At 42.1% G+C, this 21,798-nt stretch overlaps 4 protein-coding genes across 9 annotated transcripts; all 4 read left to right on the top strand.

Moving 5' to 3' along the window:
* Window positions 1–678: 678 nt before the first annotated feature.
* Window positions 679–3,754, top strand: LOC128302114 (ras-specific guanine nucleotide-releasing factor RalGPS1). The gene is made up of 7 exons (XM_053038851.1): window positions 679–1,135; window positions 1,210–1,537; window positions 1,613–1,838; window positions 1,903–2,128; window positions 2,199–2,423; window positions 2,484–2,858; window positions 2,923–3,754. The coding sequence occupies exons 1-7, from the start codon at window positions 771–773 to the stop codon at window positions 3,173–3,175; spliced, it is 1,998 nt and encodes a 665-aa protein (XP_052894811.1). The 5' UTR covers window positions 679–770; the 3' UTR covers window positions 3,176–3,754.
* Window positions 3,755–4,565: 811 nt separating this feature from the next.
* On the top strand, window positions 4,566–15,410 carry LOC128305228 (protein hu-li tai shao). 6 transcript variants are annotated; one of them, XM_053042586.1, is made up of 12 exons: window positions 4,566–4,627; window positions 5,999–6,579; window positions 6,666–6,833; window positions 7,129–7,439; window positions 7,560–7,759; window positions 7,843–7,966; window positions 9,380–9,493; window positions 9,612–9,897; window positions 10,028–10,147; window positions 10,249–10,320; window positions 11,567–11,634; window positions 11,722–15,410. In XM_053042586.1, the coding sequence occupies exons 2-12, from the start codon at window positions 6,000–6,002 to the stop codon at window positions 11,833–11,835; spliced, it is 2,157 nt and encodes a 718-aa protein (XP_052898546.1). In that variant the 5' UTR covers window positions 4,566–4,627; window position 5,999; the 3' UTR covers window positions 11,836–15,410. The 6 variants fall into 6 exon arrangements, with proteins under 6 accessions (XP_052898546.1, XP_052898548.1, XP_052898543.1 ...); XM_053042588.1 differs by lacking the exon at window positions 4,566–4,627 and adding an exon at window positions 4,679–4,700; XM_053042583.1 differs by lacking the exon at window positions 4,566–4,627 and adding an exon at window positions 4,784–5,046.
* On the top strand, window positions 10,821–11,515 carry LOC128305229 (uncharacterized). Its single transcript, XM_053042590.1, has one exon. It carries the CDS (start codon window positions 10,911–10,913, stop codon window positions 11,400–11,402), a length of 492 nt encoding a protein of 163 aa, XP_052898550.1. The 5' UTR covers window positions 10,821–10,910; the 3' UTR covers window positions 11,403–11,515.
* Window positions 15,411–16,208: 798 nt separating the features above from the next.
* On the top strand, window positions 16,209–18,151 carry LOC128304677 (uncharacterized). Its single transcript, XM_053041885.1, has 2 exons — window positions 16,209–16,250; window positions 17,366–18,151. The coding sequence occupies exons 1-2, from the start codon at window positions 16,209–16,211 to the stop codon at window positions 18,149–18,151; spliced, it is 828 nt and encodes a 275-aa protein (XP_052897845.1).
* The last annotated feature ends 3,647 nt before the right edge of the window (window positions 18,152–21,798 follow it).

The following is a 21,798-nucleotide window of genomic DNA, read 5'->3' as shown; positions in this document are numbered from 1 at the left end:
ATCCATAAATTATTCTTCTTCTGCCAGACAATTATCCAGAGAAACTACGATATTCCTCTTCCAGTGCCTTCCTTGTGCCGAACACGAACAGCTCAACTACCGCTATTTACACTGAAACTGCCACCTAGAGGCCATGTGTCCTAAATGTTAACAACTAACCAAATGAAACGATGGATGAATAAGCTACGGCATAGGATGCGATATTACGACATGGAGGTGATACGCAAATGAATTTTTATAATATTGCCGTAAAAAAAAATCGGATATGCCGTCATTAGCATCAACATTCACATTAAAGCATGCGGCAGAAATTTATCAGCTTCATATTGGTTGTGCACATGAAAGTTTAGAGTCGGCTTAAGATTGCACACCTCTATGTCAAGGTGTATATATGTGGAAACAAACTGCCATGTTTATCACGGCTAGTTGTGGAATACACATCAATAATTTTAATAATATTGTACAAGTTATTTACACGTAATATGTAAGTTTGTTATTCTTATATACAATATTAAGTTTTCAGGCATTTACACCAACAAAAACGTACACTTTAGCGTGCTTAATCGTTAGATCCGAGTCCACAAATGCATGAAGATCCCTCAGCATGTGCAGATAAATCCTTCGGCGAGTGACATTTCAGCAGAACGATCAAATAACAACAACACATTAATTTATCGTCAATCGCAGCTATCGGTGGTAAAAAATAGCTACTCGCAATAATCCGACAAAAATACGATGCAAATTTGCGTGCTGCAGGCGTCCGTTGTCGAATGATGCGCTACTCGGAAATACCGCGCGAGCTTGCCGATAGACAAACGTGCAAAAACAGGGTAGGTCGCGAGGCGAAAGCTGGCCGAAGCTTGTCGTCAACAGGCGGCCACAACGAATCGTACGATGGCGATGGTGATGATGGATATGAGCGATTCTCCACCTCCTCCTCTGGGAACGTTTCGCAACAGCATGTGGAAAAAGCGCTCGATGGCAGCATCGATGCGCCATTGATCGAGGACGGCAAACGCAAACCCGAGCGCCAGCGCGAACGACAGCCGCTGGACGATAAACACTTGTGCCATAAAGCAACTGCAGGTTCGATCGAAAGTCTCAACGATGGATGTACGGCAACGGCGTCATTTAGGTAATGTCCCTGAGTGCTCAGCGCAAACCGAACGTTGATGGTTTTGATAATGTTTCTTTTTCTGCTCGACATAGGCCATGGCATAGCTATTCGAAAAAATCATACAGTTTACCACCGAATACAACGATCAGTGACGTGGGGTCGATTGTATTCAGCTGCCAGCAGGTATCACCGGCCGAGCTGGCCGCTCAGATAACGCTGTTGGATTTTCCCATTTTTAATGCAATACAACCGGAGGAGCTGACGGGCTGCGGCTGGACGAAGAAAAACAAACATACTCTAGCGCCCAATGTGGTGGCGTTCACCAAACGCTTTAACCATACGACATTTTGGACTGTACAGGAAATACTCAACGGCGTCAGTCCGAAGGATCGGGCCGAGATCATTAGCCATTTTATTAGGGTAGGTGTTGCCCAAGGTCGTCGCGTCTTGCACAATGAAATCCATATGTATCTGTATGTTTTCGTTTCCTTACAGGTGGCAAAGAAATTACATGACATCAACAATCTTCATTCTCTATTTGCCGTCATATCTGCACTGAAAAGTGCGAGCGTGCATCGGCTGAAGGAAAGCTGGCTGCTGGTGTCCCGCAAAGATCAGCAACAGCTCGATCGGCTGAGCCTTTTATTTGATGAAAGCGATAATTGGGCGGCATTGCGCAAATGTTTAAATCAATTCAAACTTCCGGGTATACCATACCTAGGTACGATCGGTAGCTTAATGTCATGAGTGGATGTGGCTAATGTGAGTTCCCATTGCCATTTCAGGGATATTTCTGACGGATATTATCTACATCGATCTAATGCACCCTAGCAAATCGGGCGAGGAGAGTTATGCGCGCGAAACCAAAATGAACAATGTGTTGCGGGTGTTGTCTAGCTACCAAAGTTCGAACTATACGTTCATCAGTCCAGTTCCACCGACGCTACGTTACCTGCAGTCTCGGCGGTATATTGACGAGCTTCAGAACATATTTGAGGAGGATCAATACAAGTAGGCGCGGTTGCATCTCGTTAATATATATGATCTACTTCCCGATCTAGTATACGTTTTGTGATTTTAGAAAATCTCTCAATCTGGAGCCTAGTGCGACCGCGTCCGGCACTACGACCGTGGGTACTGTGCGTTTACCAAAACCAAAAACGGACCACAGTGATATCGGTAGCCGCAGCCTGAGAACTTCCATCGCGATGACAGAGGGCGAAGATTCACCCGACTCGACGCTATGCGTACCAAACACACGGCAGTTTATACCTGGCCACCGGAAATGCTACAGCTTAGGGACAAAGTATGTCGCTCGTGAAGCATACAGCCTGTAGATGACTAATGGCTTTTCCTTTTTCTGTAGCATTTTTTATCCAAGATCTTCCGAACAATCAAGCGGTTCCTCATCCGCTTCGAGCAGTCGTCACATGAAGGTAGTGGATGGATTGAGTAAGATGCGACATTTGCTCGACGACTCCTATGTGGAAGCTAAACGCGCAAACAGCATCGGTGCAACCGGTGTCAGCGGTCATAGCAGTGACCACGAATCGGAACACCCGACGGCACTACAGCTGGTCGAGCTGGAACCGATCACGAGCGGTAATTTGGTCGAAGGTTACTTGAAGCGAAAAACTGTCCTAAAGTATGGTCGCAAACCGACAGTCGCATCCTGGCAACGGTACTGGGTACTGATATGGTCCAACACGATGATTTACTTTCCTCCAAAAACCTTTAAAGGGTATGTGCGTGCGGTTGCGTGCACATGGTTATTCGTTCGTACTAATCTAGTCTTATCTTTCCAGCAACGAACGAAGTAATTTTAAAAAGGAACCCTCCAAAATATTCCCCCTCGAAGGATGGACGGCCGAAGAGTCGGATCTTCCACTGCAGGACGAGTTCTTCCAGCTGGTAAATTACAACCATGGGCACGCGTATCGTTTCAAGTCGGGTTCGAACGCTTCCGCCAATCGGTGGTTGGCAGCATTGAAGCAAGTGACCACACCGAAACCTGCGGAACCTCTATCTATCTCGTTGAATCTGATATCATTTGAATAGCGAGCGCTTATCTCTCCCTTTCTTTCGCATTGATTTTTCCTTCGTTTTGTGTTGCTAAAGGTTTGCTTTTGATATTTGCAAAATCGTACTCAAAAGATTGCCTTACGCGACCACGAATACATATTCGGCAAGACTGGTTTGCGTTTATCATGCATTATTACATATTATATTGCCTCAGTAGCAAAGGAATGCGCTTGTGATTTGTCCATTTCCGCTTATTGTAATGAATTCTCAAAGTTTGTTTTTCGTGTCATTAGTTGGGCTTGATTGTTTGTGAGTACACATATTAGACGTACGGCCCGTTTGGAAAATTTAATGCTTTGTGCCTAGTATTGAATCGGTGGTGTTAATCAAATAGCCGCGTAGTTGTTAATAACCGGTATCTCTTTCTGTTGCGGTATATTGAAGGGGAAAAACAGCTTTTTTTCCCGTGTTTTAACACCTAATAGTAGGGAACAGGGACGACAAAGAAACACAGGTGAAAACGAGCAGCAGGAACAATGTTTAGCAGCATGCAAATGGTCGTGTAACACATTATCAAGCTTAAAAGTACCAATAAAGGTGTTTTCAAAAATGTTAAAAAACAAACCGTGTTGTTCGATGTCATATTTAATTGTAAATACATGATTTTTTGTTATGCTTTAGCTAGTGAAGCATTTGCGAGAAGTCATTGGAATTATGAGTTAAATCTCAGAAATATTCATGTACCCTCTATATCTCGGAAACCTCAGATATTCAGCAATCCCCGAATCGTACCCGACTCATGAATCGCTAATGAATTCCTATTTTATATTTCTAATCAAAAATCATTTGTTTTCTGTTTGATACTTCTGAAGTAAGTATTTTCAATACAATAGAAAATATCCACCACGAATGAAACATTGATGGCCTATTTGGTCGGGTAGGGCCCATTTGGCACAAAAGCTGTAGTATTTCAAATTCTTGACACTTATTTATTAAATCATCTACTAGTTCAGGCTGAGTACTTTAAGTACTTATTTCGAACATTGCAACATTTTCACCATCAACTAGTGATAGGACAGACAGAGCGAATTGGCTTGAATAGACGCTTGATTCATACCGAATGTTAAGCATATAGTTCGCTAAATGTCTCAGAGCTAATCCTGTGTCGACTCCGGAATGTGCCATAAGTGACAAGTCTTGGAAAATTATTTTTATCAACAGTTTAATTTGATTTTGCAATTTTAGTAGCGTCTCCTGCCTGTCTATCCAGGACACAAACTATGACGTTAAACCTTCAGTTCTGGGCGCTTGTACCTGTACTGTCGTTTTGAATTCATTTTTCTACCACCTCAACTGTCAAAGTGTTCGGCAATGATGCAGCCTCCGCGTTGTACGCTTTCATCGACAGAAAATTTTTCTAGTGCCCAGAGAAAGAAGACGCCGAGGCGAAATTGAACGAAAATTTGGGAACGGAAACAGTGCAGACAGGTGAATAATATTTGGCTAAAAGACTGCATCACGCCGTTGCGTATCGTTTTGCGCAAAAACGCAATTGTCGAGTGTACGGTGTAGCTTTAAAAAGGGTGTACGACAAAATAGGTTTCGGTTCTGGTTAATAGCGGGCACGGGTCAAAAAAGTGAATCGAAATTGACAGGGATCGCTCTCTCGCGGATGGGCGTGCCGCTGTATGTGCGATATCATACCGAATTTCGGAAACGGCTTCTATGCGTGCCGCTAGCCCCAATGTGTGTGCGTGTGTGTATAATCGTTGCGGTCAATCGGAAAGAAGATGAGATGATGGAAATTATGAGCAGGAAAAGTTAGGCTGCCTAGCCACTAGCGAACTATAGCTGTAAAAAAAGAATACAAAACGGGCCCGTCTGATGGTCAAGTGGTTGAAAAAGGGGTTGGTGGGGTTGAACGGGGGTTGATGAGAGCAGAGCTGGCTGGGGAAAAACGCGAAGCTCCTATGCACCGCAGTCGTGTGTATACGCGACGTGCGTGCGCTCCGGTGTGTGCGTTGTTTTAAGGATTCCAAATTTTCTCTATTGCGCACCCATACGTACGCATGCGGGCGTATAGATTTATGTATGCATAATATATATGTCACATGCTATACATACCCCATCGATAAGGAAAAGTCGAAATTGGTGGCAGCATATACATTTAGGGCGAATGCGGTCATGAGGTGGAGAATCGGTGCGATGGGAGCGAAAATTGAGATTGAGAGGAAGCGTGCATGCGTATGTGTGGCTGTGTGTGTGCGCGCTGGCAGTTCACTGGTGTGGCAGAGTGACGAGATTGAATGGAACATAAAAAATGCAGCAATAAACAAGGGGGGGAGGCGCGCGCGAGAGCATAAATGACCCGAAGAGCTCATAGATTGATAGGGATGACATCATTTCTATATATTTACCAAGTATAGAGCGGGCCACCGACATACAATGGAGCGGTCTGTATGCGCGGCGCAGCATTATTGGTGTTTGTTAGTAGCGTTTGCACTTGTTGTGTTCGACACTGCTAAATTCTCGCAATTCGTGTGTCAGATTAGGTTTAAACTAGCTAGATAATCGCGGCTGACCTCTCTGTATGGTTTAGAAGTGGACGGGGTATAGCAGACGGTCAAAGTTTTCACAAAAAATCGGAAGACTCACCCCGTAGGGCTGGGCAAGGGCTGGGCCAACACCTCGGTTCTCAAACATCATCAAGTGCAGAAATCAAGTAGGCACGATCGTAAATGTCAATATTTAATCAAACGTGAAGGTAGCGAGAAGAGAGAAGGCTGCAGAACGATGGAGAAGGCTGCAAGGGTATCTCGTTGCATGTTATCGCTAATAGATATTGGGAAATCATTGCAGGATGGCAACCGAAACCGAGACGGCAACGATTCATACAAATGGTGGCCTGGAAACGGTATCCGAGGAGGAGGGCACCAAGCCGCGCCCGGCCGACATTGAGGCGGATATGCGAGAAATGGAACGCCGCAAGCGGGTGGAAGCGATCATGAATTCGCGCCTGTTCCGCGAGGAACTTGAACGAATCGTGGATGGGCAGATGCGCGAAGGATCGTCGACGATACTGCAGCAGCTGTCCGATATCATGGGCATGCCGGCCGCCCGTATCGGTAGCGTCTTCAAAAGCTCCAACTGTGTGGTACCGATCAACGACATCCGTGGCGTAGAGTCGATGAGCTACGAGAAGGGTGAAAAGATACTGCGCTGCAAGCTGGCCGCCACCTTCCGGCTGATGGATCTGTTCGGGTGGACGCAGGGTATCGCGTGCCAAATTACGGCCCGCCTGAATGCCGACCAGGAGCTGTTCCTCGTCAACCCGTACGGTATGCTGTTCCACGAGATTACCGCTTCCTCTCTGAACAAGGTGAACATGCAGGGACAGATCGTCGAACATGGTACAACCAACTTTGGCATCAACACTAGTCGTGAGTAGCGATTCTTTGGTTTTTCGATTGGTGTGTGCGTGTTTAAATTAATGTCGCTATGCCCTCATGCATCTTTCGTTCCACAGAGTTCACCCTCCACTCCGTAATCCATGCTGCCAGACCGGATATTCGTTGTGCAATATATGTGGCTTACAGTGCCGTAACCGCCGTATCGGCACTGAAGCAAGGATTACAGCCGCTCACGAAGCACACTGCCCTCCTGGGAGAACTAGCCTTCCACACGTATGCCGGAGGTAAGAGGAATGCTTTTTCGTTATTAACAATCCACCGGAATGATTAATGTTGAGTTGTTTGGTACTCCCGACTAACTTCGAGGTCAACATAAAGCATACGAACTTTCTGTTCACATTAGCCCTAAAAGCAGTTTATATTAGTTTAATTAAAGAATAATTATCCTAAAGAATTCTGCAGTTAAAATTACAACGGTAGTTTAACATAACAACAGATGAAAAGTTTCGAACAGAATCAAACAAATCCATCATCATTCTAACCACCATTCTTACGTCTGTTGTTTTATTTCGTCTTTAGCACTGAACGAACCGGAAGAGAAGGACAAATTGTTGCGCAGCCTCGGACCTGTCTCCAAGGTGTTGCTGCTGTCCAACCATGGAGCATTGTGTTGCGGCGAAACTATCGAGGAAGCATTCTACCATGTTACACACATGGTACATGCCTGTGAAGCTCAACTAAAGCTGTTGCCGGTTGGGTTGGAGAACTTGATTTTAATTCCGGAGGAAACTCGCAAAGCTATCTACGATGCGGCTCGCAAACCATCCGGAGAAGGCCACGAGGCAGCTGCTGCTCAAACTACGGATAATAAAGAAGGACAACTTTCGAAAGTATGATCAGATATCAAACATTAATAAGCTATTTAATATTGTTATATCAAGTTTAAAGATGTCAAAAAATGTCGTGTTTTTAAATTAATTATAACATTATTTCTCTTATCATACTTACAGACCCCGAAGTGGCGTGTTGGTGGTTCCGAGTTTGAGGCCCTTATGCGTATGCTCGATAATGCCGGCTTCCGTACCGGGTACATCTTCCGCAATCCGTTGATCAAGGGCGATATTCCAAAGCCACGCAACGACATCGAGGTACCACCAGCAGTGTCATCATTAGGCTATTTAATCGAAGAGGAGGAACTGTTCAAGCAGGGGTAAGCGTTGGAAACTGACGGAATGCATGAATGTGCATACGATTTGGGCATTCTATTTCCGTACCTTTTGTGCTATATTTCAGCATTTGGCGCAAGGGAGACCCGCGCAAGGTTGGCGATCGCACCCGTTGGTTGAATTCGCCGAACGTGTACCAGAAGGTGGAAGTGCTAGAAACCGGTACACCGGACCCGAAGAAGATTACCAAGGTAGAGATTGTAACAATTGAAGGAAATCTAAACTAATGCAGCTAATAATGTGCGCAGTACAACAGCAATTATTTACCAATGCCTTCGCCTATATAACGCCTACGATTCCACAGCAATACTACTAACGGTCATACTATACGATCGATCCATTCGATAGTTCGGTCTATTTGCGATCAGTTAATGTGGGACAAACTGTTTTTTTACGCACGTATTATATATCCTTTCTTTTGGTCTGAATCATTTTACAAACACAACTAACAAACAAATCGTAGTTTGGTCTATATTTACACTACCGGAAAGGTCTGGAAAGGGATCTTGTGTTTTTTTCTTCTTTCTTTTGCACAAACTAAATGTAACATTTTGTAACCAGTAGCGGGGCTTTCATTTACAATCTAGCAAATTATCTCGGTACAAAATTATATAGATTTATAGAAAAAGAAGAGCGAACATGTTTGATTCGCACATATTTTATTCAAATTCGATTTGATGAATTTGGTAAAAGATAAATGATCAATTTTTTTCGTAGTCTTGTCTAGCCATACCAAAGATGTTTCAAATGTTTGTTTTGTTTTTAAAACTAGTATATCGATAACTAAATTCTTCATATCAATTGAAAGCGCCTCAAAACATTCCTTTTTTAATTGAAGTTAAGCAAAAGTAACGTTAAGCCAGTAAAGAAAAGGATAACAACAACTAACATTCCACAGTTCAAGAAACCTCAATATATTTATTAAAGAATTAAAGTTACATGGAATCGATCCGTAGTTTGCTCTCATTTAATACTCCAGTACATTTTGGCCTGTGTGTGTTTTGGTTAAGTGTGTAGCTTAAATGATTGCTAATGGCTTGTTTTTATCTGAATCGGAAACTAACGAAAATAGTTGTGTAGAATGGATTCAAAGCCCCAGTGTCGGCCCCCAGCACGAATGGTTGTTAGCCTTTTTAGCACAAGCAGTGTAGTGTAATTTATCAGAGTATAGATAACACACGCGTCACACTCTACAATTACAAACGTTTGTTACATTAACGTCAAGCATATTAATCAATTTAATAATAAAAAGCCACTAGCCACTAGTGTGATGCAATGCCGGTGGGTTTGTCACAAAACTGAAGTTGGTGTTTTTTTGTGTTTGAACTGTTGAACTGTATTTGTTCGAAACGTTGGTCGTTCATGCTCATCTCGATGGTTCATAATGTCATGTTTGAAAACAAAACAACACTCAGTTTTTTAATCCCCACACATCATAATGGCGACATTCTATTTGGAAAGCGTTTTAAAGACTGTGGGCGCAAATGCTGAATTGTAGCTGCATGCATTTTACCTGAAGTTTACCGTAATGATGCTCTAATTGAATTTCTTTAATCTTCTTTATTTTACCTTCCATTCGTTTGATTGGCGATCTCGCGAATTAGTGGGTCGCGGAACCATCTCCAACGCATTCGTCAACTCCGGTTAAGATCGAGCATGCGCATCAGTTTGTTCCGACCAACACCAATCCGAGGGAATTCAAGAGAATTCAACAACAGGTAAGTGACCGACTGTTGGGTTAAGTAGTTCGACATGATTCATGTCACATGAGGCAATAATTCTTAGTTGTTCGATATCATTCTGTTACTTGCTTTTTTTTGTTTCCCTCCTCGTTAGATTAAAGATAACCGCCGCGCAGATAAAATATCGGCTGGACCACAGTCACACATTCTCGAGGGTGTCTCGTGGGATGAGGCAAACCGGATGAAAGATGCAAACGTGTCCGCTGCTGGGGACCACGTCGTACTGATGGGTGCCGCCTCGAAGGGTATTATTCAGCGTGGCTATCAGCACAACGCCACGGTGTACAAGGCACCGTACGCAAAAAATCCATTCGATTCCGTAACAGACGACGAACTGAACGAATACAAAAAGACGGTCGAAAAGAAACGGCACGGTGATGGTAAGCACGAATGCACGCATTCAAATTACCCCTCCCCCAGTCCCTGACATTTGCTCGCGCACACACCTCGCGTAACGCAAATAACAAACGACCTTCATCGCGTGTTTTGTTGTTTTCGTTTTTCCCACAGGCACCGATACAGATTTCTCCGAATCGGAAGCACTTAGCTCATTGCAGATTAGTGGCCCTGCCAAGGGCGCATCGCTCGTCAGCCCGCCAAGTCAATCGGAACAGGAAGACACAACGGCAGGTAAGATGTTTTGTCTTTCGCCTGCGGCGAGATAAACACACTGGATGGTGCAGCTAAAACGTGACCGTAACCGTGCATGCTCTTATTTGGTTGTTTTTTAGAACATCACGTCCTAAGAATAGAAACTAAGCAAGCGCCCAAACCAAGCCAGCCAGAGGTAGTACTAAGCGACGGTAAGTACGAACCGAAAATCAATGCATTTCATCAATGTTTTGTGTTTTACTTGGTTGGCCAAATGGAAATGGAATGGAGCAATGTGTTTTAGGCTTAGAAGTTCCCTCTTTAGTACGTTTAGTTTCAGGTTATTTCGCGGATTGCAAGAAGCAGTAAGTGAGTAAAAATACATTACTTCTATATTTGGTGATCTGCTACCACCTTGAACACATGCGTGTACCAGAAATTGTTGGTTGGTGTTGGGTTTTTTTTAAATGGCACGTCTGGTATGTTTACGGTGGTATAGGATCATGTGTAAACTTTTTTTTTTGCATTGTCCGGACACAATTGTCGTCAATGTTCTGTTACTCTTTTTCATGTTAGTGACTATACTTCGGGTATGGTACATTTATGTGTGTTTTTGAAATTTACTGCTGATGAATGATAATAACCATGTTTATTCTTATTTTCCCCATCAACTGTTCGCTGTTGCGAATAATTAATGCTTGAAACTTGAACCCCCTCGCGTTGTGACGCGGAACCAGATCTAGGAGCGGTTTATCCAACGTTTCGAACGTGCAACTACAATGGGTTCCGCGTGGCTACCGACATGGTCAACGTGCAACATTTCCATTGCGTCAGTGAAAGGGATGATGCGTCCAAGCTTTCCCATGAGCTGACTGTACCAATTTGGCGCTTGTCTCACCGTGGCATTGAGTGGAAGCTGTTCAGATCCTGTAGCTTGCCAAACGAATCCTACGATGAAGATGTTCGTTGCATCGTTGGGAACTTGTACGGTTATCGTGCTACAGACTGTAACAACAACGCCAGAGGATTGAAATACCGTTCTCTGTTCTCTCTGCTGGGTAATGAATGGCCAATCGCTTACAATAGTGTTTGCAATTCGATTACTGGCGGTGTAGTTGCACCCTTGGGTTTGATAAAAGCTATGTGCAAATTGTTCTACAAAATGGAGGAAGACCTGCACGATTTATCGCATTCCTTTAGAAATATCGTCGACGCTGTGGGAGAAAAAAATACCTTAAAGATGAACGATTCATCAGATGATGATGCAGTGGATGATTTAACTCAGTTGAATTGAGTTGAGTTCAGTTCATCGTTTTAACATTTTCCTTCTTAAAGCTTCTTTTAGCTTAAAGACATTTTTTTGGTTTTTGTTTTGTTGCGTTTAAACACGAAAATAATGTAACCCAAATAAGCAAGAGCACATCTTATCATTACCACTTTCCACTATTTTCGTCTCAGGCGAGCAAGTACAAAATGGCGAACAATCCGATGCACATATGAGCACCTTCTCGCACAGCAGCAAAGAGGTAGGTAGTGGAAGCAGAAGCTATTTCGGTTTTGGAACAAACCGGTCGTGGACCTTCGATGTTCTAAAAATGTGGCTTCTTTCTGAGTTGCAGGATATTTCTACCGATGGATCCCCTAAGAAGGACAAGAAAAAGAAGAAGGGCTTAAGGACACCATCGTTCTTGAAAAAGCGAAAGGACAAGAAACGCGTCGAGTCCTAAATGCGTTGCTCCATTCGCTCCAGAGCATGGACATACAATGGCTGACAGAGCATATAGGGGAGAGGAGGAGCTTTTGTGTTTTCTTCATAAAGTGACGAGACACCTTTTTTCGTGGGTGTTTTTCCTAACACTCGCCGGAAAAAAGTATAGTAACGATCTTACGCGTGTTCGTTTAATTTTGAAGAAAATGCAATGCACCAATATCCATCACACGATTTCCTGTACGACGAGAGCCGCGCAACCAACACGACTCGATCATAAAAAAGGCCCATTATTATACCCCGTATTAGTATGTAAGTTTGCTGTCTAGAAGAGCGAGAGAGAGAGAGAGAGATAGACAACAAACTATTTCTTTGTTTTTTTTTTCATTTGTATTGTTTTTCATTTTATTTTTACAAGTTTTGTTTGTTGTAAACTGTTTTCCCCCCCTTCGTTAGAGCGTACAATTTACTGAAAAGCATCATCGAATGCAGAAAAAGGTTAAAACACAGTTGAATACTTGGCAACTGGGGGGACACGGTGTGTATGCATGGTATTGTATGAAATTGGACAAGTGCTCTGAAACTGAAAGAATACACAGTTAAAGTTAGTAAAGCGCGTGGTAAGCGTAATATGAATTGCTATTTATGAATCAGGCACGATGAAATGAATGTTATGTATTTATGTTTTGCGGGCAAAAATCGCGCATTAATAACAAGGCCAGAATAGAGAAATTCACACCATAATGCTGCAGCACGCACTGGTTGTCCAGTGTGTGAACGTACGTGCCGTTGAGGGTCGTTCGATTACGAATTTGGACAGTACTGTCCCGGCTGCGCAGTTATTGAACGTGAATACAAAAATCCAAGCAGAAAGAGCTTTTTGTATGTGGTGTTTGCTGCATCTCGCTTTCATCTGTTTATCTCCCCCACCCTGCCGTAGACATAAATGCGAATATGCAATCGCTGAAAATGATATATAATGTTTTTTTTTCCTCTTTCTATTTTTATTTAATTATAACTTTATTATAATACATACGATTGCAGTGTGGGTGTGGTGAGCTTCAAAACAGGCTAAAACAAATAGAGAAAAAACACACACGAATTCAATGATATTTCGCCTGGACTCATGGAGGGCAAATGGGAGTATAAACTGCATAAACGTTGACAATGAACTTATTCATCCCGCGCATTACACACAATGAATGAAGCTGAATCACTTCGAAAGCATTGCCAGCTTTTCCTTCGTAAATGAATGATAAAACAAACAAACAAACACAGCCGAAAATAAATCGAAGTAGATATACTGAAAAAAAAAATTAACAGATAGTTAGAACCGAACGAGAAAACGAAAAAAAAAACGATGAGAAACAATAGATACAGAGCAAAATGGAGATCATGGTGGGCATCTCTCGATGTGCCGCATGCTAAAAGTTTTAGTAAGAAATCAAAATCATCCAACATGTAGCTTCTTTCCGTTTCGCATCCTCTAACGTATAATGTACTGCATCTTCTTTGGTCACCCACCCATATTCACGCCAGGGTGGCGATTCAGAACGAAAGAAATAGCATAACGGATCATCTTCGAACGAAATAATAGAACGAATAACTTAAAGAGGAAGGAAGCGATAAAAAGAGAATAGAAAAAAACACACACAAGAAAATCATAACGAACAAGACGTTAAACTAAACTAGCTAAGAAAGAAGTCAGTTGAACATGATATATATCCCCACACAAGTTGTTGAAAGTGATGGTGAACTAGAGAACGAGCGAAGGAAAGAGGTGAGGAAACGCATTTGCATGGCATGCTAAGATTGCATAAATAGCTTTTTTACTACCGATGAAACGTCTTCGTTTTATTTTGTTTTGTTTATTTTGTTCGCTGTGGCTTACATTTAATTAATGCGAGAAGTTTAATTTTACGTGCTACCCGTTGCTACTACTACTACTACCGCCTTTAGCCTTTTCGTGCGTATTTGATAAATTGGTAACATTAGCCGTTTGTTACCATATCGTGTGATAGGATCGCTTCTCCTGACACTGGCGTACTGTGAAGGCGAAGCTTTATCGGTGTGCCGTGAAATTAAATTACAACTAGACGCGTTGCGCCTCGGATTTCATACGCGTACCTCGACATTTTACTCCTCTTCATATGGCCTCTATTAGGATGTTTCTACGTCAGCTGTTCGGGTTTGTTACATTATGCCCCGGTAGTAAGGATACGAGTACTTTGTGCATTTAAATTTGTTTGCTTCCTTCTCGCCGTAAGTTGCGCCAGACGTTCGTTATTGCGTTTAAATATAAGAAGATGGATTTAATCCTAAGCAAAACATCAAAACCGTATAGTGTGTAGTATGCGGTATGAAGGGGGCGCTATACGGTTGCGTTTGCTTGCGTGGGCCTATTGCGTATGTGAGTTGAAGTGTAGCTTCTGATACGCAACGATATTAACTCGTCTGCCGAAGGAAGCATTTATCGATAAGATTTCGGTGAAACGTTTAAAATTTGTTGTGTATGTTTGGTTGTTCTTTTTATCCCCCTTTTTTTCTCTCTCTCTCTAGAGGGAACAATTTTCAATGAGAAAAGAAGAGAGAGAGAGAAAGTATTGTGTAAGCTTTTCTGCTCTGTGCTTTTTCTTAAAAAATCTTTCATCAACATATAGGATATTTACAAAAAGAAAACAAGAAACATGAAATCCCGAAACTCGTAATAAACCATTTTACTGGTTCGTCTCGTGCTGATAGATGACGTTCCCTGATAGAACTTAAAAAAGAAGGGAAAATACAGACCATTAGAATGGAAGATAAAAGAATTGGTAACACGTGGTGCGTATGATGCTTTGAAAGGGAAAGACGTATTTTGTGCAAAAGCGAGTGCGTGTGTAATGCAAATTAAGAGAACCAACAGTGACTGCTTTTTTTTGTAAGTGAGCATATATATATATGAATGTACATCCCTTGTAGGTTCTGATCGTTCCTTGTGCTATTTTTTTCCTATTCGCAAAATTGATATATGCAACCTGGAACACCACAAGACGCTACTCGGTTCGTGTTAAACTATTTCGATGCTTGAATATTATTTACAAAACGGATCGGATTAAACAACAAAAAATGCGATAGGAAAATCCCTGACAATGACAATGACCACAGCACACAGCAGAGCGGCAGATATTTATTATTATTATTATATACTAGTGTTACGTGGCTGGTTTTCGCAACAACAACAAAACAGTGATGCTTTGAAATATGGAGTGGTGTGTTTGAATATTGCGAAAAGATTTGGAACGAAGAAACAAAAAGGAAAAGGAAAATCAAAATTAAATATTGCTTTTATTTCTTGTTTGTTCGTTTTTGCATTTAATGAAACAATTAAACGAAAAGCCACACACGCGATCTTTCACACTGGCGCAGGCGTAAAAGTGTGTGTGTGTGGGTGTGAGGAATTTGTTTTGCGTGGTTCGATTTTATTACGAATTATGGCTTTTTTCCTTTTTTTTCGTGTGTAGGATTCCGTTCCGTAATACCATTTGCTGGCACAAATTTAGCCGTTAGTGAAGTAAAACACAAAACGCAAATGAAAGGATAAATAAAACAATTCCTACCTTTAAGCGAGACCGTTTGATTTTGGGCTTGAAATTGGGCTTGATCTGTACGATTTTTCGGTTTTTTTGGTATTTTTTTGTGTTTCCTTTGTGTAATTGAAAGAACTCATTGAACTTGTGTAGTTAAAAGATTAAAAAAAGCGCAAACTCATTAACATAAACTACCTTTAAGGTTAAGGATGATGACAACGTTCGATATACGCAAGTGCCGCTCGGCATGGTAATGGATCGATCGTGTAGCTTTTAAACTTAACACACGCATTTGGCTGTAAAACCCCGCCGGAAACCATGACCCGTATCGTCATAAATCTGGGTCTGTCCAAAATTTTACTTGTCATTACTCAACCCAAAACTGAACGTACACAAACACACGGTGGAGTTGAGATATGAAGAAAAGAGGACTTTCCCATGCTCTAAAATTTCCATTCATGCGCTCACGAAGCATCATCATCATGTAGTGTTTCAAAAGCACCAAAAGACACCAATCGTGCTGATAATGGGTTTGCTTTACTACATTTTGTCCGCGTTCCGATCATGATTGGCGAGGGTGTGATAAAAACTTTTCCATCGGGAACATTTCTAGCGCCACGATAGCGTTCTTTATCGTAGCGTGTTTATTTTATCAGACACAGGTAAGAAAAGCGTGTGTGCTATATAAAAGAATGATCGTTCACTTAAATCACCTTTTATTTGGAGCTCTACAATCGTTCGAACAGCAGCAGCAGCAGTGCGATCGCACGGGGTTTTTGTTTTAAATTCGGGTGTGATCGATATTTGTGCAACTTGTGGAGCAATGTTTGCTTCGACGATACTGCCAGTGGCGCTGTTTGTAGTGGTATGTAATAAGAGTGAAACATTTTATATAAAATAAGCCAACCCCAAGTTGTTGCAACCCCAAGCCATACTAATTAAAGTGCAGCCATGTTTCTAAGTACCCTATCAATGATCAATGTGATACACGGTTGACCGATAAAATGTCGCAGTGAATCAGTCGTGAAAGAAGGTGATATGGAAGTTGAAAAAATCCTCCCGGTGAAACAAAAACGCTTGTACAGATACAGAATCGCAGTAATTTTGTGGTGCCTGAGGTACCGGAATACCGGAGACATTGTAGACATTGGGAATAGTCCACGGCATCAGGATCATAGAAGTAATCCGAATAACTTCGGAGTAGTTCAAAACACCTGTGTCGACTTCGTGGACTCCGGAGTAATCCGAAGCACCGGAGACATCATAGAAGTTCGGAGCACTGGAATCGACATTAGAATTTCCTTGGAGTATGTTTTAGGTTTTCAGTGCCGGAGTCGGAGTGGATACGTAAATCAACTTTAAATTTCCCATCACCATTGGAGATGTCAATGCTTATCTTCTTGGTAGAGGACGTAAAGTTCATGACCAGATATCATCTTGCATCAAGATCCTGAAGTCGCGCAGTAGCACCTTCTGTAACCAGTAACCTAAATTTCATGCTTCTGAGTGATCACCTTCTGGTCAGTAAAAAATAGCTCCTACTCCCGCATGGCTATATCCATCTTGTTTCTTTACCGTACGTCCAGTTACTCCCACCATTTCCAGTGGAATAATGAGATCACTTTGTCTCAGTCTTAATCTTTAGCCTCTGAACCACTTTATGGTCTTAACCATCATAAGAGACCGGGATTAGACTTCTGGTCTACGAATGATATTATAAATGACGTATTGGATCTATTCCAATACGAAATACAAAGACTTCTATACGATCTAAGGCTTATTCCATACTCCGGTGAGGATTCTGCAATTGCTTCACTGTGTTCGCAGTGGTTGTTACAAATTAACTGATAACAGTATCATCTTTAGTCTGTACTTTAATACATAGATTTTTTTCTTTTACTCTAACAATACATACCACATCTAACTATCAATTTCTAACTTTATCTCTCCTATTCCCTGCATACCAATGATTTTGTGTAGTGTTTGATAAAAGCGACCACCGGAAGCCATGTACTGTCGGTGACACAATTCCAAACCTCAACCTGTGCCGATCGACAGGCACCCGGCATTTTTTGTTCCGATTGCAACACGGTGGCCGTTTGCGTGAGGATTGGTACCGTGTGGGAAACGTTCTGGGTCGAGGCATGCAATCCGGCCGAAGGTTTGTACTGTAACGAGTTCGAAGGCGGCTGTTCGGCGAGCGTCGGATCGTGCAATCCGGGCGGTGAGGGAAACTTCGAATGCAACACACCGGGCGTATTTCCGGATCCGTTCAACTGTCGGCTGTATCACATGTGCTTCATGAACGGCAACAACCCGGTAGCCATTAGTATGGACTGTGGTGGTGCCGCCTTTTCACCAGCGACCGGCGATTGTTCACTGCCGCTGAACGATACCGTGTGCATGTCGCCCCAGTTCAGCTGTACCGCCGTCGGTCAGATGGATGCGTGGCCGGGAAATAATAATATCTACTACATCTGCGCAGCGGAAACGGTGAATGATAATCGTGTGCTGCGCCCACGCCTGTACCGATGTCCCTCAAATCAAATGTTCCAACAGGGGCAGTGTGTGCAGCGCGATTGGTCCAACATGCCACCGGGTACGATTGTGCCGTACGAATGCGAACGGCCGGGATTATTTGCTGATCCGGCCCACTGTCAGTACTATTACAGCTGCAGCACGGAACTTGTCGCAACGCATTTACAATGCCCGGATGGTACTTACTTTAATGCGAACACCGTTTCCTGTGTGCTGGGTGTGTGCTAGTAAGTAAGAGAAATTGCTTTCCGTTATTGTTTTGTGCAGCAAAACCCAATTACAATAAAGATCTTTTGCAAATGAGAAAGAATGTTAAAAAAGATGTAAGAAATGTGAAACGATTTGCCTGAGGTAGTGCAGTTTTTTTAATTATACCTTGGAGCGTTTCAATATTTTAATTCACATAGTCTAAAGACTGCTAAAAACATTTCAGCATGAATTTAATATAATTACAAATGTTACCAAACACCCTGTTTATGTCTTATCAATAAAGTTTATCTAAAATCTTGTTAAGAAGCAGATAACACGTGGTAGCCATGAGAAAACTCGTTGTGCAACGATTAATAAATTTAAAAATGACAGCTGGTGCTTTTTGTGTTTGGGAATAAACTCGCCTATTTGCAACTCGAATATTTAACGACTCAAAGACGACATAAATTATTGGTTTTAATTTTCAAGAAAAAAAGATTTTTTCCTTTTCATTAAAACCTACATTTAATAATATTAAATTTACACGATGTAAACTTTCCTTACCATCGGTGCGACCTATGTGCAATGAACATCAAGGGTAAAAATCGAGCAGCACAACATAAATCGTGTACCTTTCGAGCGAGACGGTCGGGTCGTTGGCGTAGAGTAGTGTTTAAATGGATTTATTTAAATGAAATCCTAGCTTATTCCTCGCAAAACTATCGGTAAATTGTGTGTGAAGGTTTAGGTGATAACACGCGATAAAGTGCAACATCGGAAAAGTAAGTTAAAGCAGCGAAATTCGTTCATTATGTTCATGCTACAGGGCGAGTGCGTTTTTGAACCTGTTTCCCGAAATTAAGGAGAGGGAGAGATTTGTTTGCGAAGATAGCGTTCTTCGGCTTGATGGTGTGCGTGCGTGCGGGCGATTCCCGGTGTTTGTGTTACCTTTTGCGTGTTTGAAAGCAAACGAGAAGCAATACAAAACGAAACTGGAGTATGTGCAATGTAGAAAGGTGCAAGGCGCAGGAAAAAAGGGGTTGGAGAGAAAACCTAAGAATGCGTGTGCTTCCTGCGTGCAGATCTGTGCGAGATGCACTTGTCGGTGCGGTGTGTCCTTATCCGTGGTTTTCTTTTGTGCTTTATCTGTGCGCTTTTGGGAGTTTAAAAAAATTAACCAATATGTGAAACATGAAACAAAATCGGGCTGAAAAAGTTAGATAAAAACGTTGGCACAGTGAAGTATCGCCGCTTTTACTGCAAAACGTATGAACAACGGTCCAAGTGAGCGGTGTTGTAAGTGATGAATGAAAGCTTCGTAAGCGGTAGAAGGGTAGCGCTAATGTGCTTCAACCCCCCATCAAACATCACACTCCCTTCGAAGACAAAGTGTGCTTTTGCCGTACATGTACAGTGCGAATGGTGTACCACACGCTATTTCTCGTGTGATGCTGCCCCTATGCCAAGGGGTCTGCAAGACGCGTGCATACCCAGACACGACCCCAACCTTCCCATGTTTTGGGGCACAGTGAAGAAAGAATGTGTAAGAGGGTGCGGTAGCGACGGTCATTGACAGTTTACCGCTAGATTGAGAGTTTCCCGTGCCTGCTGCGATGGAAGCGAAGATGGAGCACGAGCCTTCGCCCTCCGCCCCAACCACCTAGTACCTATCGTACATGCCGAACTGCTGGCATGCAGTTGCTGCGGCTCGCGAAGCTTTCTGCGCTCTCCACATCTCCACATGCGCGGAGTTCTCGTGTGATTTTGCTTACGCAAGCATATTTTCCATTCAGCCAGCATGCCAGGGAGTGAAAGATGCTGCGACTGACTGCTGATCGCGGCGGATAACCTGTTTGAGATAAACATTTCTCTCGACTGCCCGCTCTGGGGTGTATGTAGCGGGAAAAATGTAGGCCGGTTGGAACCATAACAGGAACTGCTATGATAATGAAGATGGACCTTTTTCTTTATCGGTTCCTTCTTTTTGCTACCGGATTTCAACTAAATGCGTATGCGTTTACGAGCGATGGAATATTTAAATCTTGCCTTAGTATGTAAAGGGAGAACAGAAACGTTGTCCTTACAGTTGTTTTTATACAATATGTATGATATACCACATTTATCAATACGAATTCCTCTTAAGGATCTTTGAAGCCAGAGCTTTTGTTTATGAAACTCTATATTGCGAAAATTATATCACTCTAATATTATTCAAACATTCTAGTAGTAGCGGTGGTTATATTATGTTTACAGAATTAGGCACTCTGACTGCATGTGAGGCGAACTCGAACTTTGGAGGATCTTTGGTGAAATATAGTATGTTAGGACGAATGTGTTTTGTCGAATGACGAATGTTGGGCAATAGTTTAGAATTGGAAAATTAAATCCCAAATACTTTTCTTCTCCAAATCCTTTTCTTATAACTAAGGTCCGGCTGATGTCAAGGGCTACTGTTGTGCTAGTCAATGAATCTTTTGAGAGAGGTCATTCATATGAATCTTAAGTGAGTAATCATTCAAATCAAAGGATTCCACTCCCAAAGGATTTATTGGTCCTAACAGCAGGGGTGGGTCATGCCACTAGGAGGCCTACTAAAGTGGAATGCAGGTTGGAGCCTATTTTTCTCATCTTAGTGGAGGAGATCATAAATCTTGAATGATTCATGGATCTTTGAGGATTCATGAATCTGAATCAGAATGACCCAACACTATCAAGACTATCACTATCAGGAGTCTGTAGTTAACGACAAGAAAAATCCTCCATCAACGGAAGACATTCTTAACCAGTTGAAAACATCCGATGTTGTCTTCTCATAAGCTAGCAAATATCTACACATGATTAACTTGTATAAAATAAAGGCCAATTCTCAGTATCGTTAAATACTAAAACAACCACGTACGACCATCACGTTAATAATCGTGAATCGATAGTAGGGATCAAGAATTATTTCGTTTTTGGATAAATTACTTTATCTTTTCTCATAGGTTGCGTGGAAAAGTATTTCCTGGATAAGGATTTTTTGTGTAACGTCTGAAATACAATAACTCATTGAACTCGTTATAAGAGAGAACACTAAAAACTAGACCAATTTGAGTATTCGATCTGTATCTTACTTGATTAGTGTACAAAAACTAGTTAAAAAATAAGGAAACATTTACTATAACCTCCACTGGGTTATAATACTCAATTTGTATCATAATGTTTAAAATGATAAAATTTTCGCAATGTCTAAAAATAATGCGAAAAAAAGAGCTAGTTGTCAAAATTTTCAAAAAGTTTTGTGTAATAAAACACATGTCCAAAAATTTGTATATTTACCCCCGAAGCAGCCCAGTTATTTTCGTAATGTGGACATCAAAATGAAGCCAATGCCTTGCTAAGGAATTTTTTTTAATTAACTTCAACCGCTCCCCTAAATATCCTCCCAATGTAATTTGTACCTTGGCAGAGGATACCGTAGAAAGTTCGCATGTGCAAAAATGCCGTTTTTATGTGAGATTGCTTTATTTAGGAAGACCAAATGTCGCGTGCAACGTGCCCAAGACCGGGAAGGTACAGCTTGTGCACGCTATGTGAGGATATTTCGGTGCCCTTTTTGTTTTGCACATCAAACCAAGACAAGTGTGCTTGTATTGGCGTATGTCAAGCCAAAGCCCTTGATCAAAACCCCCCGGGTAGGATGAAGC

The sequence above is a fragment of the Anopheles moucheti genome, chromosome 3 (assembly GCF_943734755.1).
Source record: "Anopheles moucheti chromosome 3, idAnoMoucSN_F20_07, whole genome shotgun sequence".
NCBI lineage: Eukaryota > Metazoa > Arthropoda > Insecta > Diptera > Culicidae > Anopheles > Anopheles moucheti.
This window is presented reverse-complemented; position numbering and strand designations above follow the sequence as displayed.